Source organism: Macrosteles quadrilineatus, unplaced genomic scaffold (genome assembly GCF_028750875.1).
Source record: "Macrosteles quadrilineatus isolate MER2022 unplaced genomic scaffold, UCM_ALF_1.0 Scaffold_5__1_contigs__length_97177068, whole genome shotgun sequence".
NCBI lineage: Eukaryota > Metazoa > Arthropoda > Insecta > Hemiptera > Cicadellidae > Macrosteles > Macrosteles quadrilineatus.
The window spans coordinates 7351345-7365649 of NW_026542598.1; the positions used below are offsets into that span (position 1 = coordinate 7351345).

Below are 14305 nucleotides of genomic sequence, written 5' to 3' on the forward strand. Positions count from 1 at the left end.
GTATTAATAAATATGGAAAACCGTTAAAAGTTTGAAAGAAATTTACAAAAGCTCGATTTTGACATTAAACCTAAGTTTTGGGGGTTAAGGAGTAAAGATACAAAAAAACATTAAATGAGTGAAATATAAAGTAAAGTAAGGAAAATACAGAGCACTAATAATATCTGCAAAAAGAAATTATTTAAATATGAAAACATAGCGAAAACCGTAAAAAATGTGAATGAAATTTACAAAATTTTGAAAGTAGGCCGTTTTTTGAAGGTTAAGGAGTCCGATTTTTGGAAAACGCTTAAGGGGGTTTTGTATAAAATTTAATTCCTGTTCCTGGATATACTTTCAAATCTTTTCTATCTCTTGCCGTTTTCGAGCTACATCCGGTTGAAAAAAACGTGTTTTTTCGTTTTCAGAGGTCCGCCATTTTGGATTTTTGAGGGGGTTAAAATTTGAAAATGGGACTTTTGGAAATCCCACCGGTATTGTAAGATCTCATACTACAATACTACGCAGATTTGAAGTCTCTAGCACGTTTCTAAGTGGTTCAGATGAACAGACCAAAGTCGGCAATTTTCAATGCTATTTTCCATAAGAATAACATGGGGGGGAAATTCGAGATTACGGGGGGGTTAAAATGTAAAAATGTAACTTTTTGGAATTTTCCCGGGGGTTTGGGCACTAGACCTACAACCACCAAAAAATTTCAAGTCTCTAGCTCATTTAGAAGTGCTCTAGAATTAGTATCCCCCGTGAGTGAGTCAGTTACACAAAGGTACTTGATCACACGACGAGTGGAAGCTACCTCCAAGTTGATGTGCGCCTCGTATTTAAGTAGTAATGCCGAGTTGTACGGCACGACCCATCCGTCATGTACAGGAATCGATTTGTTTCTTGAAGTTATACTCCCCTCGTTACCATAATCACGTCGATATTTTACAAAGCCCCTCTCGTCTACATGGGTTGATTCACAGGGAGGTTTGGGGAAAAATTTAGAACAGCTGCCTTTGGCAGTGTCCCAGCAAGGGAAGTCGGTCCTGTGATCCGTACCACAAGGGCCGTGGATCATGTGCCGCAGAACCAACGCCCTTAATCGGCCTCCTGCCTCCTCCGGAGATGGAATGTCAGCGCGGATGAGGGAGTCTATGTCCGAAGCCTGCACTGGTCCATCGCCATCAATTTTAAACACGATGTGGGCATGTGGAAGGCCCCGCATCTGCATCTCGATGACGTGGACTATGTAGACAGACCGACCGAACATAGCTCCGCTGCGCAGATCGCGGAGGAGTTCCAGCAGTTTGATATAGAAAACTCTGCAGGCCGTGCTGGGATCACTGCGACCGCTATTTCGAGGACAGGCTTTTTTGTTCTCCTCCCAAGTCGCACTATAAGTGAATGTGAGAAAAAATGTGGGGAAGCCGAGACGTGAGACCAATGCCATAGCATTCTCATATCGAAGTTTCATGTATCTCGGCCCCCGGTAAACGAACTTGGGAGGTAAACCTTTCCAGCTTGTACCCCACCCTCCCCCTGAACGGTCTCGTCATTGTTAATGTCGTTGAGGACCTGACGTCCACCACGATTCGCCGCTTCAATCTCATCCAACGGCCCTATCCTCATGGCATTTTCAGCTGCCTTCGTCTGCGTGAACTTGATGTAGTTGAGCTTCTCGTCCTCGTATCTGGCATACATTTCGACCTGCCAAGCTTGAGACAGTCGGCCGAGGTGGGAGAAACGAGGCTCAGACAGCAGAAGGCAACGGGAATAATCATACTGGGACAATTTGTTGTTAAAATTGTCGCGGCGACCAATATGCCAGCCCAAAGTGCCTTGAGGATAGAGCAGAGGGTACTGGAATGGTTCCATGAGGGGACTGAAAAGGTTGATAGAAGTGGGTCGTCCGGATCCAACTTTCCATACGGATAGCTTGCGGGGCTCGTAAACTGTCTCGTCGGTGCTTATGACAGCGTGCACCTCAACGCCTGTTTGCCTGTCGCCTAGAACGGGACCATGGGTAGATCTACTTGTCACTTGGAAATCCAAGTGAGCGTTCACAGCTGGCTCACTACCCAAACGCCGATAGTGAGTGACGTATGGATTCTGCTGTGACAGGTATCGATTGATAGAGTCAACAACGTCACCGTCAAGTGATCTACCCAAGGCAATGTTCCGCCGTTCTTCACCGTCGTCGATGTAAAGACGGGACCGGTTCACAAACTGAACGTCCCCAGCCTTAGTGGTAAACTTTTGACCAGGGTCGGACAGATTGTAGACCTGGTGGTACATTCTCCCTTCGATTTTAAAGAAAGAGAGACCACTGGGGTGCCTGTACCCACCAGATACCTCTAAAGCACAGAACGCAAACAGGTCGTTGTAGGCACGAGCCCTATCGAGAAAACGCCGATCCGAATAGAAGGATTCATCAAGAGGACTTAAATCAAGGACGTTGTATGCCCCTTGTCCGCAACACCACTTCTTCCTACCCTTTTCCTCCTCAAAAAGTGGAGCGCCACAGTGCATACATTTAAAAATATCATTGTCCCAAAGACTAACTTTTTTAAGACTAAAAGCTGGAATATCATTCAACAGCTCCCCCTTCCAAGACCCCATTGGACCGTGATCAGAAATGCTTCGAGCAAGTGAAGCTGGCAAGTGACGAAGATCGGTAAATAGAGGATTTTTCAGACGGAAAATCTGCACTCTTCCAGAAGAAGCTCCGGGATGACGCAAGTCGTACTCTCGAACAGCCTTCCGGTGTATGTCAGGGTTATTTTGACTGTAACGGCCAACAGCAGCTCTGTTGACCTCAGGGTGGTTTTGGCTGTAACGGCCAACAGCCTCCCTGTTCACCTCAGGATGGTTCTGGGAGTACTGACTTTTTTTTTCTCTGATGTCATCAGAGTGCGTCTCTCTGTACTTCTTCTTTGCCGCTTGCACTTGCTCGTCATGCGTAGTGTCCAAAACTTTCGGACGCCCGCGTTTTACCTTTTTAGGTCTGCCAGGACCTTTTTTGCCATCCAATATGGGATCTGAAACCGTCGGGGATGGGGGAATAGGATTTGGATCAATAACCGCATGTTCGATCGGTTGGTTTGTACAGTCAATCGAAAATTTCAGTCTCATGATGCTGTACTCTCCACCGACGAACGCGGAATTTGCCAATAAAAGTGAGGCCAATGCAGTGAAACTCCCACATTGAAATAGCCTCGCTTTGTTGTTATCGGGGACAACATCTCTACGGCGGATATTATTCACGGCGTGGGAGTCAAAGAGATATAAGTGTTCTCGGTGACGCCAAAAGGCCACAGTCACTAATTGCCCCGTGAACAAAAACCCGCCGTCGAGGGAATCGGCGGACATAATATTTTCCAAGACAGATGACAAGGATTGAACGGCCTCATCCAAGCCATCCACACTAGTCGGATACAATCCGTTGTGCACGTACGAGATTTCCTCGACGGAAACGTGCTGGTCTTCAATATCGAAGCTCTTGGCAAGTTCCTCGGGGAACAAGTATCTGCTGACAACGTTGTACTCAAGGCGAGAATTCTTGTACAAGCGATCGCCGGCCATGAGTATTTCATCAACAGCATGAGTACTAAATCCCCCGCGGAACACTTGCCAAGCTAATGCACATGCCGCATTAGCAACACATTGAGAATTGTTGCTGTCAGTGAATTTTGAATCCCCTTGATGAAAGGATCCAACAGCAACGCAAGTAAACTCCATTATAACTGGGCTAAATCCGAAATCACGGAGAAACCCAAAAAAATTCAAGTAAAAGGAGAAGCTCTAACTCCACAAGTCTAGCCAAATATGGTAGCAGAAATAAGAGCGAGAACCAAACTCAAAATCGACGAAATATTGTCAACCTATATGAGCGAGCATCTAACAGGGGTAGTCAAATCAGAATGCAAAGATAAGAGCGAGAACCAAACCATAATTTTGCTTTAGCGGAAAATACGTGCTGCATTACTGACATCAATCATTAGTCAATAAAAATACGGACACTAATATTTAATCAACGTAGTGTATTGCTTATAACCTTTTGGTCATTACATTTCAATGCTATTCTCCATAAAAATAACATGGAGCTCGTAAAAACTTTCACATTTTGACATTAAACCTAAGTTTTGGGAGTCAAGGAATAAAGTTACGAAAAAACATGTAAAGAGTAAAATGTAAAGTAAACTAAGGAGAATGCAAAGCATTAATAATATTTGCAAAAATTTATTATTTAGGTATGAAAAAATATGGAAAACCGTTAAAAGTTTGAAAGAAATTTACCAAATTTTGAAAGTAGGGCGTTTTTTTAAGGTGAAGGTTAGCGATTTCCGGAAAACGCTTAAGAGTGTTTAGTAGAAAATTTAATTCCTGACCATGAAAATCCTTTCAAATCTTTTGTAGCTTTTAACGTTTTCGAGCTACAGCTGTTTAAAAAAAACGTGTTTTGTCCTTTTTAGATGTCCGCCATTTTGGATGGTTGGGGAGGTGAAAATTTGAAAATCTTTCTTTTGAATAATTCACCGTTGATTAAAGATCCCATACTACAATACTACGCAAATTTCAAGTCTCTAGCACGTTAATAAACGGTTCAGATGAGCATACCAAAGTCGGCCACTTTCGATGTTATTCTCCATAAGAATAACATGGGGCTCGTAAAAGTGGCAAAAAACCTTTAAATTTTGACATTTAACCTAAGTTTTGGGGGTTAAGGAGTAAAGTTACGAAAAAACGTTAAATTAGTAAAATTTAAAGTAAATGAAGGAAAACACAGAGCACTAATAATATGTGCAAAAATGAATTATTTAAATATGAAAAAGTACCGAAAACCGGTAAAAATTTAATAAAAATTTACCAAATTTTGAAAGTAGGGTGTTTTTTGAAGCTGAAGGAGTCCGATTTTCGGAAAACGCCTAAGAGGGTTTTGTAGAAAATGTAATTCCTGTTCCTGGATATACTTTCAAATCTTTTCTATCTCTTACCGTTTTCGAGCTACATCCGGTTGAAAAAAACGTGTTTTGTCGTTTTCAGAGGTCCGCCATTTTGGATTTTTGGGGGGGTTAAAATTTGAAAATGGGACTTTTGCGAATTTCACTGGTATTGTAAGACCTCTTACTACAATACTACGCAAATTTGAAGTCTCTAGCACGTTTCTAAGTTGTTCAGATGAGCTTACCAAAGTCGGCAATTTTCAATGCTATTTCCCATAAGAATAACATGGGGGGGAAATTCGAGATTACGGGGGGGTTAAAACTTAAAAATGTAACTTTTTGGAATTTTCCCGGGGGTTTGGGCACTAGACCTACAACCACCGAAAATTTCAAGTCTCTAGCTCATCTAGAAGTGGTCTAGAATTAGTATCCCCCGTGAGTGAGTCAGTTACACATCGGGCTGTATAGTTATTTAGATATGGAAAATAGGGTAATTTTCTACAACAATATTTTAGTGAAATTATAATCAGGAAAATGGAAATTCACTCAGTCTATAGACTTGCTGTGGCAGGGGGATTATATTGCTGTTTACTCAGAAATAAATAAAAAAAATAAACCTCATAAAACTCAGGATAATGGCCTGGCAATGGTTATAGAATCTTAATTATTCTTATATCCATGAATGATTTATTTTACAACGAATTATTCCCTGTAAAATATTATTACAGTATTTCACAAATATTAGTACAAACTCAGTATAATAGATCATAAACATAAACAAATGAAGTAACTGAAAGAATCATACACTAATGAAATTACATTAACATATGGTTTGACAGCTCCATTTAAGTGATGTTAAATAATGTTTACATTCGGGCTAGTGACATCATTATTAAATTTATAATCCTTACCCTCTCAGTTCTAATAATCGTGCAGTATTTAATATGTTTGAACCAGCTGTGTGGAATTGTGAAATCAAAATTCATTTGACAGTTAGTTCTGCTTGTTTACATTTTTAAACTTTGTAGGTTTGTTCTTTGTTACCATGGATACCATCAATCAATATTTACTTTTAAATCTCTCACCTCAAATTTTTGAATGCCCACGGGGCAGAGCCCTAGGACAATATCGAAGCGGGAATAGTTCTATATGTATCCTCGGAACTGTAGCTTCATTTGTGTGCAATTTGAGCCCAGTAGGTTCAGTAGTTTTTGAGATTAGCTCATACAAACACACAGACACCACCTCTTCCTTATAATAGTATAGATAGATAGATAGATAGCTTGGTAACCTGGAGGCTACCCATCTTGAAAAATGAAATGATGATTAAGTTTTGATTCAGAAGATAAGAATTTAAGTCAAGCATTGTGTCTGTATTAATAATCCATCTCAACAAAATGCTTTACACATCAATTTAATTTTTTTTTTTATAGGCTACATACTTGCCATAACATTTTTTTTTGTTTACAGAAGAAGAAGATGAGAGTCGTGGCAGAGCCATCACCAGGCGCAGGGGAGCTATTAAACACCAGAAGGTTCATCAAGTCAAGGGCCATCACTTTGTAGCCAAATTCTTCCGCCAGCCTACCTTCTGCACTTTTTGCAAAGACTTCTTATGGTACGGCTTAGCTTTAGTTGGTCTATTTTAACTCAAAAGGTTTGCAGAGCTTTTACCAAACTTATTAACCAGAGAACTATTACCTTCCTTGTTCTTTTGTGTTCTTTAATTTTTTGAAAATGTTGAATGTGATCACATTGTGCCTAAAACCAAAGAAATAAAACAAACTAAAAGTCGTAAGTTTTTGCTGTCTTTAAGACTACATGCATAGTTTTTAATCAGTTCATACTTTTGAAATATTTTCTAAGATAAAAAAATCTTAATGCAATGGTGGTTAGAATGATTGTTGGAGATGTCCTATATCCTATCCTATACTCTCCTACTAAAACCTTATTCCCGAAGTTTTAGGCAATTTTTAGCAAACTTTGGTTTAACAGTGAAATAAATATTTAACACTATTATATTAATTTTATGTAGGCTACCTAATTTAGAATTTAAACTGAAATGTTCAATCAGATGTTTTAATTCAAACTGTCAAAACAATGTTTATGCAAGTATAGATTAATATAAACGAACCGAGTGATTTTTACCATTGAATGTAAAATAAATTAATGTGTTGTGGATTGCCAGGTTAAAGTTTCCATCATAATAAATTGAAATTCCACTGAAACTTAAATTATAAAAGCCAAAATTAGTTGGGAATAAATCACGAGTTTCCTTTATTGCTCTTGCAATGGAAATAAACTATACCGAGCTATGGCTGGGTCCCGAGGTATTGTTCCTTAATCTGCCTTAGGCCACATTAAGACGAATGATACAATAATTGTCATACACTAAACTAACAAAGTAGCTATTATTGCATTGATGACAATTTCAACTGCTGATTTTGGCTCTCTAACATGTACACTTATTTTTTGAGTATGGTCAAGTTTTTTAACTTAAACAGTAATCATAGGCCTATACAGTAACGTTCAATGCAAGTATTGACGGTTTGACGGTTCTTTAGGTGTAGCCTAAGTAAAAAACTAAAAACTATCTAAGGTCTACCATTACATTTTATGGTAACTGTAGGGACGATTGAATGTACAAGAGTATCTTTGCTTCACTCGTACATTTATGCTGCACTTGCTTGCATAGGCTAAGCGTTTTATTGAGTGCACCAAAGTGCCTTTGTCACATTCTAATTTCATAGTCAACTGTTAAATTTATTGGTTCTTAAATAATTTAATACTCTTCATGTTCGAACAAGCTGTGAGACATTAGACATGGTGTCTACTCTCCGGGAAATTCGGGAAAACCGGGAAAACTCCGGGAATTTTATCTTACCTTGAAATGTCCTGGAAAACTCCAGGAATCCACCCAAACCTCCAGGAATCCACAGCCCGGTCATCGGAATCGTCGGTGTCGCCGAAACCGCAGGATATGCTCACGGTTATTGCCGCGATCGTGGGAGACGATTATCGGTGTCGCCGGCGAGATATGGTCACGGGTATTGCCGCGATCGCGGGAGACGATTATCGGTGTCGCCAAAACCGCAGGATATGCTCACGGTTATTGCCCCGATCGTGGGAGATGATTATCGGTGTTGCCGAAACCGCAGGATATGCTCACGGTTATTGCCGCGATCGTGGAGACGATTATCGGTGTCGCCGAAACCGCAGGATATGCTCACGGTTATTGCTGCGATCGCGGGAGACGATTATCGGTGTCGCCGAAACCGCAGGATATGCTCACGGTTATTGCCGCGATCGTGGGAGACGATTATCGGTGCGCCGGCGAGATATGGTCACGGGTATTTCCGCGATTGCGGGAGACGATTATCGGTGTCGCCGAAACCGCAGGATATGCTCACGGTTATTGCCGCGATCGTGGGAGACGATTATCGTTGTCGCCGAAATCGCAGGATATGCTCACGGTTATTGCCGCGATCGTGGGAGACGATTATCGGTGTCGCCGAAACCGCAGGATATGCTCACGGTTATTGCCGCGATCGTGGGAGACGATTATCGGTGTCGCCGAAACCGCAGGATATGCTCACGGTTATTGCCGCGATCGTGGGAGACGATTATCGGTGTCGCCGAAACCGCAGGATATGCTCACGGTTATTGCCGCGATCGTGGGAGAAGATTATCGGTGTCGCCGAAACCGCAGGATATGCTCACGGTTATTGCCGCGATCGTGGGAGACGATTATCGGTGTCGTTGAAATCATAAAATATGCGAACCTGTTTTGCCGCGATTGGTTGCCTGTGTTGACGAGACTGCAAGATATGCTCACCGGTATTCCCACGATCGCAGGAGATGATAGCTGGTGTCGCCTTACCTACTAGTTATACTGTTTTATTATGTTGTAAAAAATATTTTTCTTTGGAAAAGTTTTGTTTTAAATAATAATAATCATTAATAGTAATAATAAATTATTATTAGCGGGTTGCGATTAGTTGAACGGGTTCCGATAGTAGCTCTTAAAATTCAGGAATTTGTCTTGAATTCTCCTGGAAAACTCCTTGAATTTTTCAAATCAGGTTTAGTAGACACCATGTTAGAGTTTGAAGTCTCAAAAAGTATTTGTAAAGGCACTGTGTTAAATTTAACTAAAATTTTACAATTATTGTCTATACTTTAAAAATTTAAACACCTGTGGATTGATTATTTGGATTTGTATTAATGCACAATCATTGTTCTCAAAGGTTTTACCTAATTTTTTCATAATCACAAAAAACTAAAGTTGGGTATTTTTGCTACCTACTCTAAAAATGTAATCCTTAAGCTACTTTATTTTACATATTACTTCAACACTATAAATATTGACAATTCTTAAATGGTTTAGAGTTTTGACTTAAACCTTGCAGAAATTAAGGAGTTTTTTTCCAGGAATCTATTTATGTATACTTAAACACAGAGATAAGCACAGAGTGTGTAGTCTTATTGAACCTCTGGCTTGAATTTTAAATATACTGCATATTCAAAATATTTAGTAAAGTTTCAATAAAATAACCAGAATGCCTTTAAATGAATATGTGTGTGTTTGTTTAAAATTGCATTTTTCAGATAACGAATTGTCTAGATAATTCTTTTCTGCCTTCAGTGTGAATGAGGGTAATAACAATATTGGCAGTTCTTTCCACAGGCAGAAAGCCACAGACCACAAATAGATAATACTCAGAAATGATCATTTTATCTATTCTTCTACTATAGGAGTTGATAAATTCTTCTATTATAGGAGTTGCCGACATGACTTAGGTATTTAAGTAAAACAAATGTAATCTAGTCAACCATGATTGAATTATTTTGATTCATGTCATTTTATGTGCACTTGTGTGTTCTTTGAAATAGTTATCAGTCCAGTTTTTGTTTCTTTGGTTGCCGGTAATCGGTTATATTTGGTTTTAGATACAAAGGCCCTCCAAGAAGTAACAAACACTTTGCATTGTGACGCTTGGGGTGGTAATATCTATGCCATCAGAGCGTCTACACTCAGTGTGCATCCAACTACTGGAGCATGCATATCATATCTCTCGCACTTGGTCTGCAGTGGAGGGTTAAAATTAGCGCTGTCATTTCAAATCCCACTTGTTGTAATGTGTGCTCAGTGATAATTTTTTTTTTTTTAATGAAAACAAATTTATTGCCAGATTTTGTATGTGTACTGCAAAGGAGTGAAGTGGCTGAGTGAGACAGTTGTGCATCAACTTTAAACATATCGGAACAAATGTATCATTAGGACCGCAGTGTTGTTAGGCCTAGTTTAGTGACTGTTGAACTGGAAGGGAAGGTCAATGACGAAATCTGTGAAAATCAGTGTTTCACAAAACTGCCTGATAAACTTGGTCATCACAAATTTTGTGCCCAGTGGATGCCAAAGATCTTTACTGATGATCACAAAAAAACAGAGACTTGCTGCAGCTCTGGCATTCCTGGAAGACTATGGCAAAAGTGGAAACAAAGTTTTAAGCCAGTTTTAAAGTCAGGACTGCTCACTCAGTCTTCACTCATTACTCCTTAGCCAAAAAAATCCCAAACATGTCATTACATTTCAATTGGCTTGTGAATTTCAATTATTACAAACAAAAAATCAGATCACAGACTCTACCTCACAAATGGCGGGAAAGTGCAATGGGAGCACTAGTTTTAACACTCTATTGCAGACGAAGTACGAGAGATGTGATACTAACGATACCATAGTTGCGTACTGAGTGTAGGAACGCTTTGTTACTAAGTTATTTGTGATAGCACTGCTCCAATCAGCACCAATGTGAAACCCTATAGTTTGCTACAGTTTGGCTCAGTCAAACAGTTTTATGTATTTTTTTTTGTTTAAAAGAGGTTGGTGGCCTCTTTTAACCTTGTATTTGCCCGTCCACATAGACTAAGCGCCTGTGCGTGGATCGTTTACAGCAAAGCAAGGAGTGAGCCGGTACAGTACAAAGGTGAATTGTACTAATAAATTTTAGTGGCAGTGACCAGGATCCGAACCCACGACATCGCTGCCTTGGGCCCGAAGTCCGCGACGCTACCGACTGAGCCACCGACTCACATACATCACATACTCACATTTGGAGGATATCAGTAATTTACGTCAGCACACTCTTTCATTGGCTGTTTACAACAACTTTGTGTTTTTTTAACTGGCTATAGCATGTTCATAGATTAGATTAGATTTCAATGAAGCCAACAGACCGTAGGGTCAAGATGAGAACTATGAGTTTTGAATGGATGAGATGACAACTTTGTGACCGACCAACATCAGCTGGTACTTTATCCAGGATCATTAATTTAACTGATTAAAAGCCTGGTAATCAAGGACAGCTGGATCCAGTTTCAAACCATTAAACAGATTTAGACTTTTCTCAGGATTGAAGTGGCAACCTTCATCATATTACTAGGTGAGCACTCGGTGGGGCACACGGGAGGGACGAGTTATAAAATTAACTTTTTAATTATAAAATTAAACTGTCATAACCTAACCTAACCAACCAAACTTGCTGATAATATAAAAAATATAAAGATAAAAATTAAATGAATGTTTACTTATAATTTTTAATTATAAAATCAATTTTAAAATTTAGTATTATAAAATTGAACTGTCATAACCTAACCTAACCAACCAAACTTGCTGATAATACAAAAGAGAAATAAGATAAAAATCAAATAAAGCAAAATCTTCGACAAAAAGTTAAAGTCCCCAACGGGTTTCGAACTCGAGACCTCCTGAACACTAGTCCGATGCGCTATCAACTATGCCACGAACGCCACTGGAATCACATCGCCTCGTTACGGTAATCGTGTTGCCTCAAGAGAAGACATGAGCCACTAGAGATATGACATCACCTCACATTTAGCCATCGTCCCTCCCGTATGCCCATCCGGGTGAGCACTATATCCAATCAAATGACCAGCTGTTTTATAGTTATAGGTGGTACGTCGCCTTCATTGTCTTAAGTCGTCAATTTTATTAAAATCCATATTTTTAGTCCCTCGCATGTACTGTTACTAAAAAAGTCTTACCTTTGTCAATTACCTCAAAAGTTGGAACGGAACTGTTGTTATTGCCGTTTCCGCATTACAATGCCATCTTCAACCCAACACAATAATAGTCAACAACTTGCTCATATTGTGGCTATGTCAACCGGTTATGCATGTGGAACAGGTATGTTTGTTTTTGTAATGTATTGTTGTGTAAATATGCGTGCATGTTTTGTGTTTTAACTTCTACGACACTGCTGCTTCATCCGAGATCTGTGTGTGTCTGAGATGGGCATTATAATGTAAAAATGGCCTGAACAACAGTTATGTACTACTTTTGAGCTGGTTGACGAAGGTAAATCCTATTTTAGTCTGATTTATAACTAAGTACTGAAGATTTTTTACCTTATTGTCGGGGCCACATAAGTTTGCAGTTGAGGGAGGAGCCTATTTACCACATGGGTTTGAATGAACCAATGAGAACCGTGCGGTGCTGCCAAATCTAATAATACCAGCTGATTTGAAAATATTGCTTAGTATATTTTATTAATGCGATGTGGCAACGTTGCACTAGCCTTGTCTTGTGATTGGCTGCCACCAACTGCAAACTTACGTGGTCCCGACAATAGTCATGTAGTCGGTCAAACAATTTTTGCTTTGATTTTTTGTTTCAGGGGGTTTGGGAAGCAAGGCTACCAATGCCAATGTAAGTAAATAAAGTATGTGAGTAAGCAATAATGCCTCCAGTAAGCCTATTTAGTTATTCAGAACTAAGTTATACTGCATAAAGTAACCTACATAAGTTATAAAAACCAGCCTACATGTAGAAAGGGTCAACCCAGCAAAGTTTGTTTCAACAACTTATCTATCGTAGTACTCCATTTGAATGAATAATTTATTGAAACCCTTCCTAAAGGGCCGGACTAAACGCCGCCGACCGGTTGTTTCTTTTTTTAGTGCCAATAGCTTCATATGACTTTAAACTGTTGAGTCGTGTTCGTCATGGGTGTCATGGCCGGCCGCACATTTTTCTTTAATTTAATGTATCGGTGTGTGAAATTTACCACTTTCTTTCCAAACAATTTTGTAGAGCTTAAAAAAACAAATAATTTTGTATATTGAAGCATTAATTTGCGCCTAATGGTTACAGAGAAAATTCCAAAAAATTGTGAATTTAGAATTTTCATGTTATTCTTATGGAGAATAAGTAAACTGTTGTAGTTTGCTTGTTTATGAATATATTTTGATCAAATTTGGAAAATGCATTTATTTTCTACTAAACTATTAACATTTTACAATAAAAAAATCTTTTTGTAATCGTTAAACTAATTCTATTGAAATAGGGAATAAGTGTGACATTTTAAAGAGACATTTTAGTGTTAATCCAATCAGGCAAATGGAAATTTGCTTAGTCTGCAGGTTTGCTGCAGCGGGGGTATATTAACTTTTTTATATACCCAAGTCTCGAAAAAATCTCGATGAAAATAAAATTACATCTCGTAGAACAAGATTTTAAATTTCCCGAAAAATTTGTGACCCATCCATCCCTACTAACAATTTATCTGTGTTGCTAAGATATAAAATTTGTTCATTGTCTAGAAAAACAAAGCCGTCAGTGTCGTTCCTACACTGCAGTTTGAAGTTTTACAGGAAGCATAATAATAATTAATTATATACTTTGACTCAGCTAATTTTAGTTTTCCAAATAATCTATCTAGAAATCTTTGTAGTGTGACAGGGTTGGTACAGTCAGGGAAAACCTGAAAAACATGGAAAAGTCAGGGAATATTGTTGTCTGGAAAAGTCAGGAAAATGTCAGGGAATTATGAAAAAATTCTGGAATTTCTCCTGAAAGACTACCTTTTTACAGATATGCTACGTTTTGCTCTAAACCTAAACAGGGTGATGAGTATGTTTTATCTATGCGCATGACTAAGGGCAAAAAGAACTACAAGCACATTTTTATACTGATATTTAGTTATCAGTACGGGGGAGGAATCGATATTTATATATTTTGAAACAAGTTTTGTATTTGGGAGTGATTAAATATTTACATTTTTAAAATATTTCTTGATTTCGATTAGTTGATATCAACTTACGGTATATACCTGGAAAAAGTATAATATCAGTCTGGAAAACCTGAAAAAGTCAGGAAATTTTATTTACCAAATTTAGTACCAATCCTGGTGATAGAAACAGCAATGAAAATAAATTTGAGTAGGCTAATCAAAGATTTAGATAAAGTTGTAATTAAAACTCTTGTGTTTTAGTGTGCCAAACGGCAGTTCACAAGAAATGCCACGACAAGTTCCTCGCCAAGTGCCCAGGATCTGGGAGAGAATCTGCAAGCACAATCG

The 14305-nt window shown here is 38.9% G+C and overlaps 1 protein-coding gene across 2 annotated transcripts in view; it reads left to right on the plus strand.

Moving 5' to 3' along the window:
- LOC128995361 (putative protein kinase C delta type homolog) overlaps positions 1 to 14305 on the plus strand; it is an 88829-nt gene that overhangs the window by 21333 nt on the left and 53191 nt on the right. Inside the window, exons 4-6 of one of the 2 annotated variants that reach the window (XM_054420364.1) lie at positions 6396 to 6543; positions 12623 to 12654; positions 14219 to 14304. In XM_054420364.1, coding sequence (XP_054276339.1) covers positions 6396 to 6543; positions 12623 to 12654; positions 14219 to 14304 — 266 coding nt within the window. The remainder of the gene's footprint in view (positions 1 to 6395; positions 6544 to 12622; positions 12655 to 14218; position 14305) is intronic. The other variant, XM_054420365.1, reaches the window with a different exon arrangement.